This window comes from Sphaerodactylus townsendi, linkage group LG03, assembly GCF_021028975.2.
Source record: "Sphaerodactylus townsendi isolate TG3544 linkage group LG03, MPM_Stown_v2.3, whole genome shotgun sequence".
Taxonomy (NCBI): domain Eukaryota; kingdom Metazoa; phylum Chordata; class Lepidosauria; order Squamata; family Sphaerodactylidae; genus Sphaerodactylus; species Sphaerodactylus townsendi.
The window spans coordinates 22,438,488-22,462,881 of NC_059427.1; the positions used below are offsets into that span (position 1 = coordinate 22,438,488).

General features: G+C 49.1%; 2 protein-coding genes across 6 annotated transcripts in view; both read right to left on the reverse strand.

The window, feature by feature from the left end:
• CAMK1 (calcium/calmodulin dependent protein kinase I) overlaps positions 1–12,621 on the reverse strand; it is a 64,239-nt gene extending 51,618 nt beyond the window's left edge. The window contains exon 1 of one of the 3 annotated variants that reach the window (XM_048488626.1): positions 12,508–12,621. The gene's annotated coding sequence lies outside the window, so the exon portion shown is untranslated. Of the gene's footprint in view, positions 1–8,709; positions 8,940–9,949; positions 10,087–12,507 lie in introns of those variants that run through there. The other 2 variants (XM_048488625.1, XM_048488627.1) reach the window with 2 other exon arrangements.
• Positions 11,491–24,245, reverse strand: TADA3 (transcriptional adaptor 3). Of its 3 annotated transcripts, none has more exons than XM_048488622.1 (9): positions 24,091–24,245; positions 23,203–23,422; positions 20,641–20,891; positions 19,348–19,453; positions 18,908–19,049; positions 16,314–16,417; positions 16,107–16,216; positions 13,877–14,062; positions 11,491–13,709 (listed from the first exon to the last, which is right to left on the reverse strand). In XM_048488622.1, the coding sequence occupies exons 2-9, from the start codon at positions 23,407–23,409 to the stop codon at positions 13,517–13,519; spliced, it is 1,299 nt and encodes a 432-aa protein (XP_048344579.1). In that variant the 5' UTR covers positions 23,410–23,422; positions 24,091–24,245; the 3' UTR covers positions 11,491–13,516. The 3 variants fall into 3 exon arrangements, with proteins under 3 accessions (XP_048344579.1, XP_048344578.1, XP_048344577.1); XM_048488621.1 differs by lacking the exon at positions 24,091–24,245 and adding an exon at positions 23,493–24,064; XM_048488620.1 differs by lacking the exon at positions 24,091–24,245 and having other exon boundaries at positions 23,203–24,064.
• Positions 24,246–24,394: the final 149 nt, after the last annotated feature.

Consider the following 24,394-nt stretch of genomic DNA (forward strand, 5'->3'; position numbering starts at 1 on the left):
CCAGCAACGTGAAGTGCAAGTATCTTCTCTTCAGCCCGTTAAGAAGAATAAGGATTTCCCGGACAGGCTGGAGGAGATGGTATCATGTGCGGAACACACTGGAGATTGGAAGTTCTCAAACACAGGGGGTGGGCCATTTGAGAAATGTGACACACAGAAGTAGAGGGTCCAAGGAGAATTATATGAGTTTGAAGCTACAGAATCAATTTGAAGTGCTTTTTCTTGTCGGTGGGAATAAGGAACAGGCACACGAGCAGCCCTCGGAGAATGCAAATGATCGCAAGTTCAGCCCATGGAATGGCCCCTGCAAAACCCCAGATGAGAGATGTGGTGGGGGGTAGGAGATGACCTGCTGAGAGGAACAGAAGCAGTGATTTGCAGGCCTGACAAGATGTCTTGAGAGTGTGCTGCCTCTCTGGGGCAAAAATCCATAATGTCACAGAGGGGCTGGCAAGACTTGTCAAGACGACCACTGACCATGATCCCTTCCTTTTGACCCACATGGGAACAAGTGACACTGCAAGTCATAGCTTTCTGGACATCACAAGGGATTTTGAGGTTCTGGGAAGGAAGCTGAAGGATCTGGATGCACAGGTTGTCATTTCACCTCTACTCCCAGTTGAAGGACACGGCCCAGGAAGGGAAAGAGGAAAAGTGAACAATTGGCTTCACAGGTGGTGCCATCAGGAACGTTCGGCTTCTTGGACCATTGGTCTGCGGTTCCATGAAGATGGACTACCGGCAAGGGATGGATTGCACCTCACAATGGTAGGTAGGAACATTTTTGCTAGGAGGCTCACAAATCTAATCAGGAGGTCTTTAAAACTGAATTGTGTGGGGGAGGGAGACAGTATTCAAGTGGGCAGAGTTCATCCAGTGCAAGAGATAATAGTCCAAAGGTTATTGAGAGAACTGAGCGAATAGTTCAGGAACCCAATAGTGGGAGAGAGAAAGAAAACTTCAATATGCAGCCAGGGGGAATGAACCATGGTCTTAGATGTCTCTATACTAGTGCACGGAACATGGGAAATAAGGCAAACTTAAATTCTTAACACAGCAAAACAATTGTGATATACTTGGCATCTCTGAAACATGGTGAGATGATTCTCATGATTAGAATGTAATCACTAAGGGGTATAACCTATCTCAGAGAAACAGACCAACTAGGAAAGGAGGAAGAATAGCATCATACATCAGGGATTATTACACCTGTAACAGGTCCATGACTTAAATCCTGGAAGTCAGGTTGAGAGCATCTGGGTAAAAATTAAACAGAAGAGTAGCAACAGTGATTTCATTGTGGGGGGTCTATTACAGACCTCCCCCAAGCCAGACTGAAGAGTTGGATGATGCCTTCCTGGAATAGATGATCAAACTTTCACAAAGGAGAGTGGTAGTAGAGTGGTAGGAGATTTCAATTATCCTGATATTTGTTGGAAGTCAAACTCTGCCAAGACTAGAAAGTCCAACAAGACAATTGTTGCAGACAATTTCATAGTTCAGAAGGTGGAAGAGGCAACAAAGGGACTGGCTATTTTAGATCTGCTCCTAACCAACAATGATTACCTGGTTAATGGGACAGAAGTGGTAGGATCCTTAGTGGGGAGTGACCATGTTCTCCTGGAGTGTGCTATACAGTGGAAAGGAGATGTCAAGCGCAGTCAGACACACATTCTTGACTTTAAGAAAGCTGATTTCAGTAAACTGAGGAAACTACTGGGCGTGATCCCATGGTTATGAATACTAAAAGAGAAGGGAGTGAATGATGGATGGGAGTTTCTTAAAAGTGAGATCTTGAAGGCACAATTTCAAACAGTTCCATTGAGGAGGAAAAACAGGAGGTGTCTAAAAAAACCAGGATGGATGTCTAAACAACTTTCAACTGAGCTGAGATTTAAAAGGGACATACACAAGAAATGTAAAAAGGGGGAAATCACCAAAGAGGAATTCAAACAAATAGCTTGGAGGTGTAGGGATAAAGTCAGAAAAGCTAAAGCACAGAATGAGCTCAGGCTTGCTAGATAAGTTAAAAACAATAAAAAATGCTTATGTCTGTAGCAAAAGGGGGGGCAAGGAAAGTATAGGGTCACTGTGTAAAGAAGATGACAAAACGCTAACAAGAGACAGAGAAAAGGCAGAACTTCTCAATACCTTCTTTGCCTTGTTCTTTTCCCAAAAGGAAAACAATGCTCAACCAGGGGGAAATGGAACAAGATACAACAAGGGAAATTCAGCACATGATAAATAAAGAGGTAGTACCTGGCTACTTTAAATGAATTCAAATCTCCAGGGCCTGATGAAATGCATCCCAGGATATTAAAAGAACTGGCAGAAGGAATCTCAGAGCAACTTGCTATAATCTTTGAGAACTCCTGGAGAACAGAAGTCCGAGCAGACTGGAGGAGGACTAATGTTGTCCACATCTTCAAAAATGGGAAAAAAGAGGACTCATACAATTACCACCCAGTCAGCCTGTCATCAACACCATGAATAATTCTGGAGTAGACAATTCATTTGGAAGGGAATACTGTGATCACTAAAAGTCAACATGGGTTTCTCAAAAACAAGTCACGCCAGACTAATCTTATCTCTCTCTTTTTTAAATAGAGTGACAAGGTTGATAGACAAATGGAACGTTGCTCCAGAGACTAGGATAAGGAGTAATGGATTCAAGGTGCAGGAAAAGAGATTCCACCTAAACATCAGGAAAAACTTCCTAATAGTAAGGGCTGTTCAACAGAGGAATACAGTGCCTCAGAGTGTGATGGAGGCTCCTTCTTTGGAGGTTTTTAAACAGAGGCTAGCTAGATGGTCCTGTCAGGAGTGATTTGTTTGTATATTCCTGCATGGCACAGGATTGCACTCAATGTGGTCTCTTCCTTGTGGTCTCTTCCAACTCCATGATTCTATGTGGTGTTGTTGCTCTCAGGAGTGTATCTTTGGGGGGGGGCAGGGGCGGGTCTCACAACCCAGGTGCCACGCACCTAGGTCAAATAAGGGGCACGTTTGGCTGCCCCCTTCCCCCTCCCCACAGGCCAAGAAGAATAGAGCCAGGGGCCAGTGAGTGAATGCATGGGGAAACTGAGTGTCAGGACTAAGTTTCAGTTTCATTTCTCTAGGATGTCAGGACTAAGTTTCAGTTTCATTTCCTCAGATTCCCTGGTTCCCGCTGCTCCAAAGGACCGCCCACTCACACACCCTATATCAGTGGTGGCAAACCTCTGGCACTCCAGATGTTCATAAACTACCATTTCCATCAGCCAATTGGCCATGCTGGCAGGGGCTGATGGGAATTGTAGTCCATGAACATCTGGAGTGCCAGAGGTTCACCACCACGGCCCTATATATACTGGAACTGAGGGCAAGAACCCTCAGTTCCAGCACCCTGTAACTAGGGCGACATTTATCAATAAAGTTATTCCTGTTTTACAGAACTGATTTCGTTTGAGTGTGTTCAGCCTTACACTGAGGCCAGTAGTGCGATGGTGTAGGAAGTCATCCCTGCCGCTTCCACTGCTGCCTGTCCTGTTGCTTGTCTCCCACTCGGGCAGGGGGGGCACAATTTCAGTGGTGTCCCTGGGGTTATTTCTTGCTGGTATGCCACTGGTTGTTGCTGTTGCTGTTATTGCCTTCTGTCTCAGCCAGAAGGCAGGGGGGACCTTCCATGGGTGATTCCTTTAGGGAGGGGGAGCCAGATACTACCAGTGGGGTCGCTTAGTGACTTGACTTCTGCTGATGAAAAGTGGATTTGATGTTCAGGGCAAGGTATGCATGAAAAAGGGGTGGAAGCGCATCAAGACAGAAAGGCTAGAGCCAGCAGTACGCCATTGATTTTTGGATCTGACAGACCCAGATTCAAATCCCCACTCTGTCGTGGATGCTCTCTCAGTGGCCTTGGGCCAGTCACCCACCCTCAGAGGGTTTCCCCCTTTGGGTTGTGCAGATAAAATGGCGGACAGGAGAACGATGTAAGCCCCTTTGGGTCCCCATTGGGGGAAAAATGGTGTATAAATGAAGTAAGTGAATAAACAAAAAACCAAAAGAGCCATACGAAGACATACGAAGTAACTACAGACTTAATATTGTCATGTTGGTGAGGGAGCAATCTTGTTTTGTGCTGCTCCAGAGACCAGGAGTAATGGGTTCAAGGTGTAGGAAAAGAGATTCCACCGAAACATCAGGAAAAACTTCTTGCCTTGTACTAAATCAGGCATCTGATCTACTTAACCTAGACTTCCCATTCAGAGACTAGGACCAAGACCAGGAGTGATGGGTTCAAGGTGAAGGAAAAGAGATTCCACCTAAACATCAGGAAAAACTTCCTGACAGCAAGGGCTGATTGACAGTGGAAGGCACTACCTCGGAGTGTGGTGGAGTCTCCTTCTTGGGAGGTTTTTAAAGAGAGGCTGGATGGCCATCTGTCAGGAGTGCTCTGATTGTGTGTTCCTGCATGGCAGGGGGTTGGACTTGATGGCCTTTGGGGTCTCTTCCAACTCTATGATTCTACAACTTTTTAAACTACCCGAGTACTGCTGTACATGAAGGTTTTCCTCTCCTCGGCCTTCACCAGGCCTTGGGTCTCTGGAGCGAGGAGAAGGACTTCCCTCTCTCTCTCTTCCCGCTCTCTTTCTTCTCAGTCAGAGGCACAACAGGCCGGGTGAAATTGCTAAAGTGGATGGCGGAAGGCCAGCTGGCTGTGGACGGAGCCAGCCTTCTGTGGCCAGGTGGTTCTTCTCTTGGATGTCTGCCATGGTGGTGGCTGTATTCTTTTCTTTGAAGTATAGCTTGGTCTCCTCCTGGCAGTTGCTAGGTGCCGGAATTAGAGCACGGAGTCTTCGGAGAAAGGTGCCTTCATGTCATCTCTGGAATGAGGGCTACACCTCAGGGAGCAGCTATTTCAAAGCAGGGGCCATCTGCCTGTTGGGCAGTGACCTTGCTCACTTTGCTGAAACATGGGAACCATGCCACGTTGGGGAAGAGCCATAGGGTTCATGGGAAGGAGCCACAGAGTAACTATTACTGTGATAAAGTAACATCCGGACACTTGGTTTCCAGTTTGACTCAGAAAATCTATAGAGATCTGCCTGATATGTCTGCTGGATGGGACGGGCCCTACTTCCAGCAGCTGAGAAAATGGAGTGGGTGGGTGGAGAGACACCATACAGTAGGCCATGTAGGGTTGCCAAGTGATTGATGAGGGTGGGAGTTCCCTCTACTGCCCACAGTCCGCTGTTCAAATCAACATTGGGGTGAAAATGGAGGGGCTGGAAAACTATCCCACAATGCCATTTCTAGCTCCACAACCTAAGGTGACATCACTGCACTGACCCAGTTTAAACATTGAAAGTGATGCTGTTTGGGGGTGGATTCCACTGGAGGTGTTTTGTGAGAGATGATGCTGACATTTGTTTGGTAAATGGTTTGCTGGGGGGTGATTTGTGTGAGATTTATGTGCTTAATACCCACTTGCACTGGCTTGGAGCTGTTTCTCAGGCTAACAACCTACCTCATAGGGTTGGTGTGAGGACAAAATTAGGAAAGAGAGTTGGTGGGGAGAGAGCCATGTATGTTTTGCTGGGGGTGGGAGGTGTTTTGTGAGCTGGTGCAAAAAATCATTGTTTGGTCGTGGTGGGTGTGAACCAGACCTGACACTAATGTCAAAAAAGCAAGGAGTTTTTTTAACCTCCTCCTCCTCCCCTCTGTGAACAGTAACAGATGCTCCAGCAGCCCCTTGAATGCACATCAGTTCCTATAGACTAGTGAGTAGCTACACTAGGGATGAATGGTAACAGAGCACCTCTGGCTATTCACAATGAGGAGGAGGTGGGTTAAGGAGAAACCAACTCACACATACAAAGATCCACCAATACCTAAATCGCACCTGGCTACTCTGAATGGAGAAAGCTTTCTGGGACATCAGGAGAAGGCCCATGCCATAGATTTTTTTGAGCCAGAGATATCAGGAATTAAATTTCAGGCACTGTGCAGCGCGGTTCCTACTTCTGCCCCCGAAGAACATAAGAACATAAGAACTAGCCTGCTGGATCAGACCAGAGTCCATCTAATCCAGCACTCTGCTACTCGCAGAGTAGCCTTTGGGAGCTCACATGCAGGATGTGAAAGCAATGGCCTGCTGCTGCTGCTGCTGCTGCTGCTCCCGAGAACCTGTTCTGCTAAGGCATTTGCAATCTCAGATCAAGGAGGATCAAGACCCCTGTATTGGTCACAAACCTCTCCAAAGCATGCTTATCAGAACTCCTTGTTTTAACAGCTCACATCATCCACAGCAGCTCTGCAAAAGTCAAGGGACCATCCGTCGGACTCTCGGCTGCTGGTACTGTGACGGATTTCATAATGAGGCAACCATGAAAGATAGCTCCGCATACACATAAGAGGACACGCCCAGGTGGATACAGAGAAAGAGAAGATTCCAAGCTGAAGCCAAGGTAGACACAGAGATAATGGCACCATGGCAAATGTCTCCATGGGTGCTTGAACCAACAGGAGAAGCACACACAAAACCACAATAGGAGCAGGCAGAGGGCCAGCAGGCCAGGCGCACATCCAGAGTTAGTCAGCGTAAGAACAGCTTTCCAGACAATGAAGCAACAAATGTCCCGTTTGTATTTTTCCTCATTCACGCTAGCTGTTAGTCACACAACATGTTCCCATATGGGATCATGGCAGAAAAATACTGAGGGGAGAGGGGGAGAAACAGCCATCCTGCTGTTTCCCACCAACATACGGAGAGACAATTTTAAGATGCACTGTGTTCTCAGGGGTTGCAGAAAAGGAGCACATAGCGCAGTGGTGGCGAACCCATGGCACGGGTGCCAGAGGTGGCACTCAGAGCCCTCTCTGTGGGCACGCACAAACAGAGTACCCCCATATCTTGGCTGGCCTGGGCCGCTGGGCTCGATTATTAGTATTAAACCTAAGACCTAGTTTTGGGGAAGCAGTGTAGGTAACCCTGTTAAGCGCTGTTAAACTCCACTGATTTTCATGTGAAGAACTAAAGCATGATCCTTTACCTGGGAGGAAGCTCAGTTGCTGGCAATGGGGCTTGCTTCTGAGTAAACCCTCCTAGGGTCGTGATTCACCAGTTGGAAGAGTTGCACGTTTGCTTCAAAGCAAAGCCACTGACTACCACCAAGCTTACTCCTGAGTAACACACACCTCAGAGCCAACCGTTTTTTCAAAACTAAAACCTCAGTATTCAAGTTAAATTGCCGTGTTGGCACTTTACGATAAATAAGTGGGTTTGGGGTAGCAATTTGGGCACTCAGTCTCGAAAAGGTTTGCCATCACTGACATAGCACCTGGACGAAATGGAGGGGGGTGGGCTTCTGTGATGTCCTCCCAGTGGGACCTGCCTGATACGTTAAAAAAAAATCCTCTTGCTAGATGGCACTTCTGAGTTCATACAACTAATGGAGTAGCAGTAAGCCAAAGGGCCTCCTCAGAAAACCAGGGAGCAAACAATTCAGTGTCATGGGGAGAGATGTGTTACTCATGCTGACACAGACGCTGTCCAATAGGTGCCCGCAGCAAAGGTGCAACAGAAGCCCACAGAGAAGTCAGATCAGAAGAAACAGGACTTTGCAAGTGAACGGTTTTAATTTTTTTCAGACCTCCAAAGATCATGATTTACAGTGAGGGCTGAGAGATGAGGTCCCTCAGAAGCAAAATGTAAGCACATGCCTAGATCCCGACTGCAAAAAAGAGAGATGAACAGTGTGGTCCTGAGCAGACTAATACATCTCTAGTCTGCTAACTTTAGTAGACTTACAAAGGCACAATTCTGTTTAGGACTGCACTGTAAATGGTGGTTGTGGTGGAGGGAGGGGGTTCTTTTTTAAAACCAGCTTTTTATTACAAGCTTTGAACACTTTTTACACACTCCCCCATTTCCTGCTCTCTCTTTTATGTCGTATCAACTCCCCACACGACAACTGTTCTGTAACAACTGTAATAAAAGAATTAAGATAAGACTATCATTAAGTCTTTTATTTTTAAAGGGGAAAACCACAGCTTTCGAGAGGCAGTTCACAGAAAAGACAACGTGAAAAAGTCTCCCCATAGTACGAGAATCACTAAAACTCGAATGGAAGAAAATTAACCAGCACCCTCAGAATTAAGTAAACAGTCACACACTGGGAACACCGACACAAACACAAAGATGCTGGCAGTTGGCGAAGGGCGCTTTGACTCTCGAAAGCTTATACCCTGGAAATCTTGCTGGTCCTTAAGCTGCTAATGGACTCGACTCTTGCTCCAGAAATCCAAAAGTAGATGTCCAAATGAAATGCGTACAAATGAATTATGTAACACCCACATCCAGATGCCGACAATAAACTGTCAAGAAAAAGACTCCAAACATTACATTACCCAGGGATACTTTCACATGTGGAAGGTAGAAGAAAGCAATGTCTCAGCCCACCTCTGGTCTCAGATGCATACACACAATTGAACCAGACAGCTATACACTCACAACTAGACCACTGCAGGTAAAGAATTCATCTATGCATTCCCCACCCCGATGCACAGTAGCAGAGAGGTGCATGCCATTTTAGACAGAGGGTTATCCCCAAAGTGTGTGGGGGTGGGGGGGGCGCTGTGGCTCTGGAGCAGAACTCTTACTCTGCATGAAGAAGATCCCAGCATCCCCAGTTAAAAGGACCTGGTTTAGGAAGATGAGAAGGACCTCACCTGAGACACAGAAGAGCAATTGTCGTTCAGAGCAGAAAATATCAGACCAGGTAGTCAGACTGAGTCCAAGGCAGCTTCGTGTGTTCACAGAGACCCTAGATGAGTATTCTGTTTCAGAGACGCACATATAACATGCATGCATGGACTCCGGCAAGGGCAAAGTTACACATGGAAAAGAGCCAGGTATAATCAAACAGCAGTGGGTGTACCAAACGGTCCCAACACAGTGGATCCTCTTTTCGTGGCACCCCTTTGTCTAAGAACTACCTGCAATCTAAATAATAAATAAATAAATAATAAATCAAATAATAAATAAATAAATAATTTTTTTAAAGTGCAGGACCATTCCAGCCTAGCTTTTGCACGCTGCGCTAATCTTTCACTTATAGCTGATCGCAACTGTTAGGGGAACTCAGACAAACATAATCTCTTCTCTGGCAGTCTGAAGTGGTACAGTTCCTTCTTCTATCCCCCCCCCCCCCCCCCGCCCCGCACTCTGTCACTCTTCATTCTGCTGCATGTGTTGACTGAACATATGAAAGCTCTGCCTCATGACCATTCAAACGCTGGCCCACATAGCTCAAAATCAGCTCTCATAGCAGCTCTCCGACTCCGGGGTCTCAGGTAGGGAAAGGCCGGCCCAGCCCTCAGGACGATGTCCCAGTATGGGATCTTCTGCAATGCCTAACAGGTACTCTCCCAGGGTGCCCTTCACCGACCACTGGGCAGGCACAGCTGCACAAGGGAAGGAGACACATTCAAACCCATTGCAGCACATGGCCACCAAGACCAGGAGGGAAAGCCGCATCGGAGCAACCATGCCCAGGCGCAGGTGCCAAGCCGGGCAAGTCCTCTGCCATGCGGAGTGGGATGGAGCACAGAACAGCTGGCCAGAGGTGATGTGCTGCTGCTGGCCCTCCGCTGCAGACACAAAGATGCACCCCTCCCTCCCCAATCTCCTTCACTCACACCCAGAATGGAGACAGGTACAATGCAGAGAGAAGAACCTACAGATGGAAGGGACACACTCGCACCGCAGACGACGCCCCCTGCGTGGATCCTGGCAGGTGCAGGGCGGGACCCCCACCCACCCACGGAGGAAGCCAGCCGGCCAGGCAGCCCAACCCTCCACGCTCCAGCCCAGAGCCCATCGCCAGGGGCGGGCACCCTCGGCAGCCCGGGAGACGCACAACAAGCCGGCCCGCTTCCCTCGCCGCCCCCCCCCCCTCGCCTGACTTACATGGGGAGCCCTCCGGGGGTGGCGACGGCCAGGCAGGCTGGCTGGCTGGGAGTGGCCCCTGGGTCCCCCGACAGCGCTGCTCCCCTCTCGGCCCCCCCTCCCCGCTCCGGCGATGTCACCACGGGAGGGCGGGGCCGAAGCCTCGGGCCGACCAATTCGGAGCCGGAGAGGCGGGGGCTGCTTGGAGACCGGATTAAACTCCCGGGAAACCGCGGCAGAGCTCCATTCATAAATGCGCCCCCCACCCCCCGGGCTCAGGGTGGCCTGGCGCCTCTCCTCCTCCTGCCCCCCGTTAGCCAGGTTTTGCAGGAGTTCACACTCCGTTGCTAGAAATTGCCTGGATCTCCCTGCAGCTCCGGGTTCTTCGACATCAGACCCGAACCCACCTGCCTACATCTCGGAAGGGTTGCGCGGGGGAAAGGCTGCGCTCGTTCTGATGTACTTCCGCGTTTGTTGTTCCACTGAGGGATACCTGGGCGAGCTGGCCGACCCCTGCGTTTGCCAAGTATGGGTTGGAAAATGCCTGGAGATTTTGCAGGTGGCACCAGGGGAGAGAGGGGGTGCGATTCCATTGATTCAATCATCCAAAGCAGCCCTTTTCTCCAGGTAGACTGATTTATGTTGCCTGGGGATGTGATCTAATTTCCAAGAGATATCTAGGTCTCATCCAGGAGATTGGCAACAGTATCCGAGGTTACCCTTAAGACCACTACTGTTAAACGTACCCACTCACCATTTCTGCCCACAGGAACCATTTTGGTTGTGAAGGCAGAGGGAGAAGGGCAATCTGATCGTGGTCCAGCAGGGAGCCACCCTCCAGGGCAGAAGACAGGTGTGACTGCTCAATGAAGCTTACTGCAGGCCTTGCTGTGCTCTTCCTCAATCCCAACATGTATGTGCCATCACATCACAACCAGTAGCGAGGGACTATATCAGTGATGGCGACCCTTTTCGAGACCGAGTGCCCAAACTGCAACCGAAACCCCACTTATTCATCGCAAAGTGCCAACATGGCAATTTAACCTGAATACTGAGATTTTAGTTTAGAAAAACGGTTGGCTCCGAGGCGTGCGTTACTCAGAAGTAAGCTTGGTGATAGTCAGTGGCTTTGCTTTGAAGCAACCGTGCAACTCTTCCAACGGGTGAATCACGACCCTAGAAGGGTTTACTCAGAAACAAGCCCCATTGCCAGCAACTGAGCTTACTCTCAGGTAAAGGATCGCGCTTTAGTTCTTCCCATGAAAACCAGTGGGGTTTAACAGTGCTTTCCTCCCCTCCACATGATGCACTCTGTGCGCACGTGCCTACAGAGAGGGCTCTGAGTGCCACCTCTGGCACCCGTGCCATAGGTTCGCCACCACTGGACTATATCAAGGTAACAGAGGAGCGGAAGTAATTTGCCATTGCTGCACACATCCAGTCTTCCTTGGAGGGGTCTCCCACCCACGTAATGACCCCACTTAGCTTCTGCGACCACACCACCTCGCCTCCTCTGAAGGTCCCATGGGGTGAAAACAAAAAGGCACAAACATACCAGCCGCTGCTGCTCCTGTCGTCACTTGTTTATTGATATTCTAGGAGAATTCTTGTGAGGCACCATGTTAACACAGCAGCCACATAATAAAATATACAGGGGAAACTCCTTCAATCCCTTTCCCCCGATCCCAGTTCCTGGATATTTCGAACGCCAACCTTACACTTTAAACTCACAAAACCTTCCCCAGAAGAGGAGCAACAGGACACCTTTGAAACTTGCTGGTGCCGGAGAAGGGGAGGAAGGTTTTAATTATTTTTTTAAAAAAAAACACAAGACACATTAAGCTTGTGAGAACTGGTAGCTAAAGACCCACCAAACACTGAAAAGACAACAGCGGGTGACTGTTTGCAACAGCAAGACAGTTAAATGTTTGCTCCAGATTCTCCCACAGGGGGACTCTGACTGTACTATAGAAGCTAGCTAGGCTATCTGACAGAAGACGGACCCGCCCGGATGCAAGTCCTGCCTTATGACTGAATGCTGCGACAGTGGTTCTGGAAAAGCCAAGGCACGGAAAGAGAAACAGAGCCAACGCCAAACTGGAGGGCAGGAACCAGACATTTCCACCACCTGCCTATCTTTCACAAGCCAATCAGGCCTGCGCTTTGCCACCCAAGAAAGGCATAGACAGAGATGCCTTGGCCCTGCCTCCTCACCCCAGATCTGGTGCTTGGCCTGGTCGGCTGCTTTCACAATGAAGGGTCCTCCCACAAGGGCTTGCAGGAAGCGGCCTCAGGTAGGCTCAGCCTACCAGAAGCAGAAAAGAGAATCTCTGGGGAGCTGCTGCTTCCCCACTGGACAGCTTACCTTCTTGTTCTCCGACAGCTTGTTCTAAAACACCTGGTGAGAGTGAGGCAAAGCATTCTGAGAAGATGCCCCTACCCCCACAAGCTCCTTCTCAGCCCTGGCCGTCCCATTGCTGATTTGCACATAGCCGAGATGGTGGAAGAGCGAGCTGGCTGGCTGGCTCCAGCTCGTCCCTCCAAAGGCCAAGCTCCCCTCCCCTGCCACCTTCTCATACCTGTCCTGGCGTCTAGTCTCCTCCACGTGGCCCAGTGCTCTGGTTCTTCTCCATCAAGAACCCCAGGTAAGCCTTAGAGGCGATTCCAAGAGGCCAACCCCTTTCTTATGTTCTCAGGATGGGCGGGAGGAAGGGGGAGGAAAGGGACGTGTGACCTGCCATCGCCACAGGAAACGGCTAACCAGAACAGGAAATAAAGCAAAGCCATCAAGAGCTGTCTCTAACTCAAACGCCCCCTCCCCCCCCAGAGGGTGCTGCACTCCACATCTTCAATGGCTGCTTAGACCACTTCAACAAGTGCTATCAGGAAGTGCATGGCTCCCCCTGCTGTTCAGCACTGGATACTGCAGGCAGCATCAGGGAAACTGGCCGATTCCAGACGTATTCTGAGCTTCATGGGCCTGTTTAATTCAGGCCTGGCTCCAGAGCGGTCGAGTTAACAATGTACATCTGCTGCAACACAGGAGGTGGGGGAGGAACATGTAGACTTCAAGGGTCTGTCGTGCAGAATTCTGCTCCCAGAATGCATTGTGCTTGCAGCGGCCAGAGGTTCACACAAAACAGGGCAAAGAGAACAGCAGCTGGTGACAATGGTAATAAAAGATCCAAGCCAATGCTTGAGAGCATCCTCTCAGTGTACGCTGCAGGCCAGCCCTGGAAGCTGAGGCAATGCAGAAATGTGACACAGGTTATACATCTTGCCCCACTGCCAAGCCTCGGCAAACAGGACCTATAGACAATCTACAGAGGGATGGCCTTCACCGAAGGCAGCTCCCATCTCGACAGCACCAATGGCCACAGTCACCTGCAGGAAGAGATGAGATGCTGCCAAAAGGCCCTGTTTGTCTGGGTCCCTGGCTACAAAACAACCAAATTGGGGCACAAAAGAGCACACTGGAAAGCCAATGGAGGGAGCTGCTGCAGTCTGTATTGGCAGTGCACACCTGGGCCTAGATTGAGGCTCAAACGCAGCAGCCTGACCAGCGTGGCTTGCACTCGGTCCCTGGCATCAGCCATCCAGAAGCTTCAGGATGCTCTCGCGTTCCTTGAGGCTCTTCCAGGCCTGGTCTTTCTCCTTCTTCGTCGGTGTGCGCTTCTTCTGCCGGGCCGCCATGATCTTGCGGAAGGCGTCCATGACCTCGTTGTCAGCCATCCGCACCCGCTGCCGCAGCTCCTGCCTGTGCAGTTCCTCCTTGGCCAGCCTGCAATGAGTAACAGAACATCTGGGGGGGGCTTGAAACATGACAGGCTGTATACCCACCCTGTCTCAGCCAGCCCCACCCGGGTCTCCTCTAAGGAGAGGAGGGTGGCAGAAGCCGGTAGTCTCCAAGCGGGAAAGAAACTGGGTACCCCCTTCCGTTCGCCTTACCTGAGCAGCTCCACTTTCTTGGCTCGGTTGTGCGCGTTCAAGGCCTTGAGTTCAGCTTGCCTTTTCCGCAGCTCGGCCAACACTTCGTCCTCCGAGTCTTCGGCAGGCCGGTCCTCCGACTCCAGCAGGCCTTGGGCGATCAGTTCCTCTTTGATGCGGCCCTCCAGGGATTTGGTGTGGGGTACGCTGGAGAGAAGAGCAACAGCCCCTCGGTGAAGCCGGGTGTTGCGCACGCGCAGCATTAAATCAGAACTGAAAGGCCGCTCATCCTGACAGCCAGCGTTGTCCAAAGGACAACAAACTGGACTCTGACTTCCCAGAGCAGCGTTCAGATCCCCGGCCCGTTGTGAACCCATTTCATGAGCTTTGGACAAGTTACTAGATCTCTACATCAGCTTCTCATAAGCTGTATTTCTGTGCTCGAAGAGGAGGAGCAAAAACCTCCCACACCTCCTCCATGTCAAAACTTTACAGTACGCTAACTAAACTTCATAGTTTTCAGACTCTGGTGGCCACAATCTGGGTTAAGCAAGGCTGCCTATGTCTACTGGTACATCAAGATGCTTATGTGCGGATATGATGGGTACCTAAACAAGGAAAGAAAAATACAATGTCACAGAGCAATGTGCCACCAAACCAAAAAAAGGGGGAAAAATAGGCCAGGTGTCATGTGGAGCCCCTAGATGTAAATGGGGGACAGAAGGGGGAAAACAGTGGATCTCGACCAAAAGAGCACTTGAGCCTTTCAAACAAAGGGAAGGGAAGAAGAAGAAGAAGAGAAGAGTTTGGATTTATATCCCCCCTTTCTCTTCTGCAGGAGACTCAAAGGGGCTTACAATCTCCTTGCCCTTCCCCGCTCACAACAAACACCCTGTGAGGTGGGTGGGGCTGAGAGAGCTCCGAGAAGCTGTGACTAGCTCAAGGTCACCCAGCTGGCGTGTGTGGGAGTGCACAGGCCAATCTGAATTCCCCAGATAAGCCTCCACAGCTCAGGCAACAGAGCTGGGAATCAAACCCAATTCCTCCAGTATAGATACACAAGCTCTTAACCTCCTACGCCACTGCTGCTCCAAGCATAACAGTCCCTGCCACTTCGCTTTCTTAAACGCCCCCACCCCCCCGGGTGAAGACTGCAGCTACAGGCATCCCTTGTGGCACCAAAGAACATCCTGAGCTGTAGAGGGCCCCTACGGACGTTTGTTCTGATTTCACAGGAGACCTGGGAATTATACGACCAGGAGGAGGTGTGCATTCCCATCCCCCAGCGACCAATGCAAGGAGCTCCCAGGCTGCACAAAATGAATGGGTAGCCCATCACTGCATCCCAAGACCTCTTGGGGTAGGATGTCCACCCGCAAGACACCCCGTTGGCTGGCTTCCGGCATCCTCTGATGTCATGGTTACTTCAGACGTGGAAAGCAGCTGGTCAGGGAGTGATGGGTGGGGGAGAGACTGAGCTTAGAGCCAACCTAGCCTTTGTGTGGGAAACTCTCCCAGCCCAGTTTCCTCTCTCTAACGACTACTTTTGGCACAAATGGTTGCCTTCCCTCTAGAGTGACCACAAGTCTAGAGAAATGTATTCTGAGTCTAAATTCTCCTTTCCCATCATTCCATTACAGTAAGGGGGGGGGGAAGGCAATGGGACAAAGTGCCCCCCCCTTTACTTGCAAGTTCCCACTTGTGTGAGCTTATCCTGCCAAATGTATTTTTCCTTCTGCAAACCACAGAAGCCTCATCTCCCAGCCTCTGGAAATCCTACCAGACCCTCCTACTTTCCTTGGCTCCTGATATTTTATTAGGCTTTTCCTTTGTGGTCTTCAGAGGTGGAAGCCTGGAGCATTTTGGTTTCGAGCCCTGACCTGGATTGCTCCAGGCTAGTCTGATCTCCTCAGATCTCAGAAGCCAAGCAGAGCCGGCCCTAGTCAGTGCTTGGATGGGAGGCTTCCAAGGAATACCAGGGGCGCTACACAGAGGCAGACAGCAGCCAGCTACCTCTGAACGTCTCTTGCCTTGAAACCCCTGTGGAATATCCATAAGACCCTCGTGAGTCGACGGGATTTTCCACCGCCACCATAATAAATTCTGCAGCCACAGCGAATTTCTGCACTCACTGAGCAGAACTTTGTGAACACAACAAACCTCTTTGCATTTCCCTAGTCCCTCAAAAGAGGCACCCTGCATCTGACTGACAACCACTCTTCCATGGAAAACAACACTGCCCAGTGCTCACCTGAAGGGCTTGTTCTGGCTGCGAGGGGAGGTGCTGGCCCCGTCACCTGCAGAATCCTTGCCTGCCATCTCTGGAATAGGCGAGTCTTCAATAGGGGATATAATGTTCTCCTGCGGAGGGTAGAGAGCAGAGGATTAGATTCCTGCCTCCTAAGACCGTGGCCGGCAGAAGCTGAAGAAACGCCTAACTGGGCTGGTCTCCGCTTACCTCAACAAGTGCCTGCAGGAGACGCTGGGTCAGAGGCCCAAATGGGCAGCCGTCTTCAGGCTGTTCATGCTGGGACTCTGACTTCTTCAGCAGAGCATCGACATCTGGAGCGGAGGGACAGAAGGAGCAGTGAATGGGCCGGCCCAGACGGCTAGAGCCACACACGAAGAAGAGTGACTGGAAACAGAAATCCAGCCAGTCTGGTGGATCTTACTGCTATAAAGACCATCTTAGTCGTTGTTAGGTTTCTATTGTGCTTTGATTGTGTGCTCCTGCTTTGCAGGGGATTGGACTTGATGGCCCTTGGGGTCTCTTCCAACTCTATGATTCTATGAGCTGTTTATTAGTTTTGTTTATTTCTATGTCATTATGTTGTACACCGCCGTGCGTCCAAAACGGAAGGGGCAGCACATCAAGCCTAAAGCATCATCCTCGGCATCGTAAATACCACAATTTGAAAACTGAGATACGGCAGCTATGGCACAAACCATCTGAGGTCGTCCCAGTGGGACTCAGCATCCTGGGCACCATTCTGAAAACACTACGGCAGCACTTGAAACATCTCCAAATTGACAAAATCAACATCGGTCAGATTCAGAAGGCAGCCCTGCTGGGATCCACACAAATACCACGCCGACACATTACAACTTCCTACGCCTCTGGGGGAGGCTCGAGTTGTAATGAAAGGCCAACAACCAGCTAAAGAACTGGCAGCTGTGATATTAAACAAAATGTAACAATAATAAAAATACAACATACTATGGGGGGGTGGGGGGGAAGAGTCTGGACTTGCTGACCTCAAGACAGGGCTTGGAGACTCTCACCATTACAACTGCAGAGGTCAGTTTCCTTGAAGTAAATGGCTGCTTCAGAGGATGGATACCCCTCCCCAAGCTCCGCTCTCCTTACCCCCCCCCCATCCCCAGGAATTTCCCAACCCACACCTGGCAACCCTGGTTTTCTATCATGTTCACCTAGGCCAGTGGTGCTAGGCCAGTGGTGGCGAACCTTTGGCACTCCAGATGTTATGGATTACAATTCCCATCAGCCCCTGCCAGCATGGCCAACTGCTGGCAGGGGCTGATGGGAATTGTAGTCCATAACATCTGGAGTGCCAAAGGTTCACCACCACGGATCTAGGCAAAACAAGCAACATCTTGGATGCATCCTACGGCCCAGAAACAAATCTCACATTGAGTTAGCCCTGGCCTTAATGTGCCCTATGTCAAGAGTGAGAGAACAACGTTGCACACCAAACACAACCACAATAGCATGACTTTGATCACATTTATGTATGCTTATATAAATATCTATTACGTGAACCAACACCAATCATTAGCTTATAACCTGTCTAGTTCTTAACAATTATCCTAAAATAAATATCTATATCATGCATATAAAGGATGTGATCCCACTCATAAGTTTAGTTGACAGGAAAGGATCAGTCCTTATATTCGGTGCAATTATCCTGCATGAGCAGTCAAAAGTCCACCTTTACACTGTCCTGTGGATCAGGTTGCAACTTCCCAACAATAAGCAATCAGTCTTTTGTCTTTTCAATTGCCTTCCATTGAAATGCCAGCTCAACAAATCCGTCTTTTGTCATTCAATTGCCTTCTAATGAATTGCCACCTCCGCTTCATTCCACATAAGGAGGTGCAACAAGTTTTGGTCAATGAAATCAGTCAAGTTTCACAGAACGCAACACGCATGTAGCTGTGCTTTCGCTTATCTTCTTCAGTGTTTGATTTCATATCTAGCTGGGTCCCTCACCATCTATGGGACCCGTTCTCTTCCCCCTTTTGGGAGGTTCTTAATGAGGGTCATTGCGGACATTGTTTGTCACTGATTGCTGCGTTTTAAATTGTTTTAATGTATTTAAGGGTTATTGTATCTACGTGTTTTATGTTGTTCACCGCCCAGAGACCTTCGGGGGTAGGGCGGTATAAAAACCCCAATAATAAATAAATAAAATAAAAATAAATATTGGGGTTATTTTAACGTCTTGTTTAGACTTCCCCATAATTGACACCAGAGTGTAAAGTGAGTGTAAAGTGAACTAAACATATGAGTCGGATCATATCCTTTATATGTGTGATATAGATATTTATATTGGGATAATTGTTAAGAACTAGATGGTGTTAGTTCACGTAATAGATATTTATTTAAGTATACATAAATGTGATCAAAGTATACTATTGTGGCTGTGCTTGGTGTGCAATGTTGTTCTCTCACTCTTGACATACTGTCGTTGCACACTGATTCTTAATGTGCCTTAGCCCCGTTGTGGCGAACCTTTGGCACTCCAGATGTTATGGACTACAATTCCCACCAGCCCCAGCCAGCATGGCCAATTGGGAGTGCCAAAGGTTCGCCACCACTGCCCTAGCCTGTCAGATCTGAAGTGACAGACATCCAGCTCTTGAGCCCCAGTCCTCAGACTGGATGAGTGACTTTAAATGGGGGATCAGAACTGCATGGGACACACATTTAACAGCACTACCAAACCAACGGCCCCTCTGGGTGAGCTGTACACGCCTTTATAGACTTTGCCTATCCACACGCGGCACCAAAAAAAAAGCCGCTCAAGAGACCTTTCGTGTCCAGCTCTGTCAGTGGTCCCAAGACGCCTTTTTTCTTATCAGCGGCCGCTGCAGCCCGAGCGCCATCTTTCTGCTCCTCCAGCATGTCCTCCTGAGCCCAGCGCTGTGAGTAGTGTTTCCCCAAGGGTGGGATCTACAAGAGAAAGCAAGGATCCGTGGGTGGGATGAGCAATTTGACAACACGAGGGTTGGCTGGAAGCAGCCAAGAATCCTGAACACCACAAAGTTATGGTCCACCTTACCCATGTCACTGTCCCCCTGCAAGCGGAGATCTAGCTGCCCCATCATGGAATCATTTACTTCCTGCACTTCGCAACTGAATTTCCCCCATATTCCTAACAACTATGCATGTCAGTCTGAGCTCCTTGGGAAAAGAAACAATCAAAGGAATGCAAATAAACAAGCAGGGCCCCAGTCATGGGGATTCATACCTTGTAGTGTTCAGCTTCATCTTCTGGAGGTTTCAGGAGCTCTTCCAAAGTACGCACCTCCTCACTGGTGAGGTCTGAACAGTACGGCTCCACCGAGGCCCAGAACCTACAAACGGAATTCAGAACATGAATATTAACAAATTTAAAGAATCACAAATCTGGCACTTAGGTTCAGATGGATGACCACCTGCGTTCCCTAACAGGCTGCAGGCGACCAGATGTCCCACATTGCTCCAGGTAAAGGAACAGGATGCTCTAGGTGCAATCACAGGGAGTGGCAGCAATGACTCCTCTCTAGGAGTTATTCATGAGGAAACGTATTAACTTCTCATTGTCCAAGCACTATTTATGAACAGGATTCTGTCCCTGGCTCTTAGGCCCACAAGGAGGGCCAAGGAGGTCACACAGCAGCAACTTAGAGCTTTCTTCTGCTGTGCTGTTTTGAAGAAGAAGTATATCCCCCCTTTCTCTCCTGTAAGGAGACTCAAAGGGGCTAACAATCTCCTTTCCCTTCCCCACCAACAAACACCCTGTGAGGTGGGTGAGGCTGAGAGAGCTCAGAAGAACTGTGACTAGCCCAAGGTCACCCAACTGGCATGTGTTGGAGTGCACAAGCTAATGTAGTTCACCAGATAAACTTCCACAGCTCAAGCGGCAGAGCGGGGAATCAAATTCGGTTCTCCAGATTAGAGTGCACCTGTTCTTAACCACTACACCACACTGGCTCTCTTTGCATAATGGTTTGGGACTCCTCCATTTACAAACTCCATTCACACCAAGGTAAGCTATCCTTTGCAGAACAATGTTGTGACCTGGTTATACGTGGAGTACTATTGCCGCAAAAACCAAGCAGCAGTGCACATTTGAGCATCTCCAACAGGTGCAAGGAGGCACAAGGATGCTGCTGGAGGACCACAGGTGACTGCTCCAGAGCCCCGACCAGGCCCGCAACTTGGTTAGGCTTGCAGGTGGCTGGCGAGGAAAAGACCGAAGATTGAGAGCACTTGGCCGGTCTCTTCTATCACCCCCACCCCGAGGCAGAAAAGAAGCGGAGGACAAACCCAGAAGGACAAGCAAATCCAGGACCTGGAAGCACCTCTTAGAAGAAATAATCTTCAGCAAAGTGAAGATAAAATCTCCCAGCAAGGTGCCACGCCTTGCCCTGAACTGTAACAGGGACACAGTAAGAAAGGCTTCTCTAGGAAGGACTGCCAATTCACTTGAAAAAAAAATCTTTGTTGTCAAAAACTATTACTGATATTGCATGGCCAGGAAAGACCCACTCCCCTGTACCTATTTGGCGCATCGTTTTTGGGGATGCGTGGCACATCGATTGGGTCATCTGGGAATTCGTACTCTTGGAGTTTCGGCTGCAAGTTTTTGGATTTGGGCCGACCTGGGCCCTGTCCTGTGCTGTGGCCGCCTTTCCCTTCCAGCTTCTGCTTCTTTGGCTTGCCATGCTTGATAGGAGTCCCCAACTCATGTTCTTTGCCCAGCTTCAAAAACCGCCTGTCCCCTTTTTTGTCTTGCCAGTCTGTCAGGATCTGGGTGGGGGAGAAACCAGAAGGTTTGCAAAGCCTTCCAAGCCACTGTTTGGAGAGTGAAGAAGCGCTGCTGATTTTTGTGCGGGCTCTCTTTCATAATATCATCCTTCTCAGAGCAGGAGGAAAGAGGAAATGTTAGGGTGTGTTAGTACAGGTTTCCCCAGTAGGGTGAGATCATCACCAACAGGATTTACTTCTGGTTCTGGTGGGTTTTCTGGGCTGTGTGGCCGTAGTCTGGTGGATCTTGTTCGTAACGTTTCACCTGCATCTGTGGATTTACTTCATTTATGCCCTCAGTTTTCTCCTCAATGTGGACCCAAAGTGGCTGACATCGCTCCCTTCTCGTTCATTTTATCCTCACAACGTTTCTGTGAGGTAGAGAGGAAGGGACTGGCTCAAGATCACAAAATAAGATTCTTTGACAGAATGAGGATTCAAACCTGAGTTCCCCAGAATCTAACCCTACACTACACCACACTGGTACCTCATGATATCGTGCAATGATGCTATCAGCTCATGTAATGTTGGACCAAAGTAGGGGGCAGGCTATGGCGAAGAGAGCAATGTAAGATTCTGTTGCTGTCCAAACACATGTGCATTTACACATACAAAACAGTTTAAGAAGGCAGTGTCAGAAAGAGCCCTCTTGAGGAAGACAACTTCAACCTTGGAGAATCCTCAGTCTGAAGCAATATCCCTGCATGTCCAGCCACTAGGTAAGATACTTGTTGCCTTTCCCTTCCCTAAGCTAACAGCTTGGTCCAAATGTATTTATCCATACCCTGCATCAGGGACCCACACTATCATCTCCCTCTCCGTTTTACCCTCATAACCATCACCCTGTGAGGTAGGTTAGACGAAGAGAGAAAAGACTAGCCCAATGCCACCCAGTGATGTAAGACCGAGTTGGCTGTTGCAGGTTTTCCAGGCTGGGGACTATGGTCTGGTAGTTTTTGCTCCTAATATTTTGCCCGCATCACTGATGGAATCTTCAGAGGCATGTCACAATGATGATATCAGCTTCTCTTTGTGGCAATCTGCTTCTGCTTCTCTTGGTGGCAAAGTTGCTGTTCTAGCTGACCTACAGGCAAGGCAGTGTCTGCCTTTGGATTTCTCCAGAAGTTATCCTACTTTCTATTTATCTACCCTATATTTTCCCACTCAGATGTTCTCTTTTCTCCCACCTCTAGGAAACCTTTCCTATATTTTGCCAGGGAAATTTCATGAAATTAAGACCTAAAGGAGAGAGTGACTTTGGGACTATGAATCTTGTGGTTTGAGTTCTGTTTGCTGAATACAGCCTTGCACGGCCACAACTGCCACATGGCAATCTTCTTTTACAGGTGTGCACCAAAGCAGCAAGCTGTCCTCATGGTAACCAGTTGCCAGGTACCAGGAGATGTGGGCACTAAGACAGAGCCTCAAAGAATAGCAATGTGAAAGGGAAACTAGGAGTGCTGAGCCTCTTGATGGGAATTTCTGGTAGCAATGTACCTAAAGTAAAGTGTGAGTAAACCTTTCCAAGTCAGATTTGGGAGAATCGCATGTTGCCATGCGGAAACTTGGGATGAGTGCTGAGCACCTAGATGTCTTGGAGGGATAGAATAGGGTTCATGGGTCAGTAGGGCTGAACTATGACACCATCTTTGCCCTTTTGGGATCAATGCAAGGTCTAACAGGATTCAGTTTTATCACTTACGTTTCTCAAACTGATCAGGATGGTGGGTCACTACTTGCAACAGCCCAAGGCTATAAATTTGTAACCCATTTATTCAAAAGTTCAAATACTGATTCCAAAAGAGCATTCAGGGTTAAGTGTATTTAGGATGATTTCTCACCCAGGATCAGGCTAGAACAAACCATCAGCATCTCAACAGTCACTCTAATATACAAGACAAATCACTGGCATTCATAGTTATGAACACCTTCTCAGCAGGTTTGGTTTGCATTCCAAGTGTGGCTCTGTCCGTGGTAATAAAATTAACTGAAAGTAAATCAGCACAAAAAGGTTAAATAGCTCTCTTGCAGTACTACAGTACCTTGGATGCCTAAGAAGTAATGTTCTTCTGAGGCAATATAAGAGCATAAGTTCATATACCAGATTCTCCTATACACTGCATCTAGTCTATGAAGCAACTCTTCAGCCCAGTATGATTCCCAGCTGACTGTAAAACTGATCAGGGGACCACACAGGCTGCAGAATCTGTATGAAAGTCTTCACACTGTCCATGTTCAGATGTGCCTTGGTTGGGGGAAAGGTGCAGGGACAACACTTCTATTTGACCGTAGGTCAGTTAGATTACCCTCTGACCTGTGTCTCGGCCTCCAACACTCGAAGTCGGCGACTAGCAGAAGACAGCAGTGTTTCCAGCTCCAGCTGCAAGGTATCCAGTTCTTCAATTCCGATGCCATCATCCTCTGAACGGGCCAACACAGCTGTGTAACGTGGGCATACCTTCATATGGTCCACAGACTTAAAATCGTGGAACTGAAGGGGGCAGTCCTTCAGCTCAGACATGGCTCTGCTGGGCCTGTGGAAAAGAAAGGGAGGCATTAAAGTGTGTAAAACAGATGCAAGTGCAACACCAACAAAGACAATACCTGTCTGGGACTGGGGTGAGACGGCTCTCTTCAGCAGTGGCAAGAGACTGGAATGCAAACTGGCCCGGCCATCTGTAATTCTACAGAAAACTGGAGGCAGGCAATTGTTCACAAGCAGAAAAATCACAGAGACTGAGGCATAAGATGGATGTTAGGTATCATTAGGACAAGCACAAAAAATAAATAAAAGAATTGGATTAACAGTACGTGAGTCATGTGATTACTAAACTGCCGTGGGAGGCCAGAAGAGACTGGTGAGGCAAGCTAGGCTGCAGGAAAGAGGCTAGGAAAGATGGCAGATCAGAAGGGAACAATGCAAAACGAGCATGTCAAAGGAAAGAGAGTTTGCAATGGGTTAGGCTGATACGAAAGTAGCACTGAGAAGGAGGTAAGGAAAGCAGGACAGGCCGAGGAACGGGCTTGCTATGGGTAAAGGGGGCTAGCAGTGCAGGCACCACTAGGAAAGGACTGTGCCCGATGCACAAGCGCTGATGAATGGGGCGGCCAGGAGGGGTCACTGGCGCAAGGAGGGAAGAGCATAAGGGTCGCTTCCGGTTTTGCAGGGCCACTTCCATTTTCCCTTCCAGGTCACACCCACCTCCCGCACTGCTTGAGGGGGTGTCAGAACCGCGTATCCCCGGGAGACTGCAGGCCGCGAGGGAGGGGCAAAGGTCGCAGCTCACAGCTCCGCGGTGGAGCGCTTCCTCCTTCGGCGCACCCGCTCCCCTTCCGGCTCCGCCTAATTACAATTTCTGCGCCTTCCTATTGGCTAGCCGCCTCCCTTCTGGACCAGCCTCATTGGCTGAGAGCCAATTTTTTTGCGGGCGGGATTGTCCTCCTCTTCATTGGCTGTTTTCTTTTGGACACGCCCACCTCGTTCTTATTTCCAAATATGGAGTGAG

Coding starts and splice junctions, on each gene's coding strand:
- TADA3 (XM_048488620.1), bottom strand. CDS start 23,445: ATGCCTCCCTTTCTTTTCCACAGGCCCAGCAGAGCCATGTCTGAGCTG. Junction 19,454..20,640: donor AAAAACGATGCGCCAAATAG/GTACAGGGGAGT, acceptor TTCCGTTTGTAG/GTTCTGGGCCTCGGTGGAGC. Junction 13,710..13,876: donor AAGAAAGTGGAGCTGCTCAG/GTAAGGCGAACG, acceptor TACTCATTGCAG/GCTGGCCAAGGAGGAACTGC.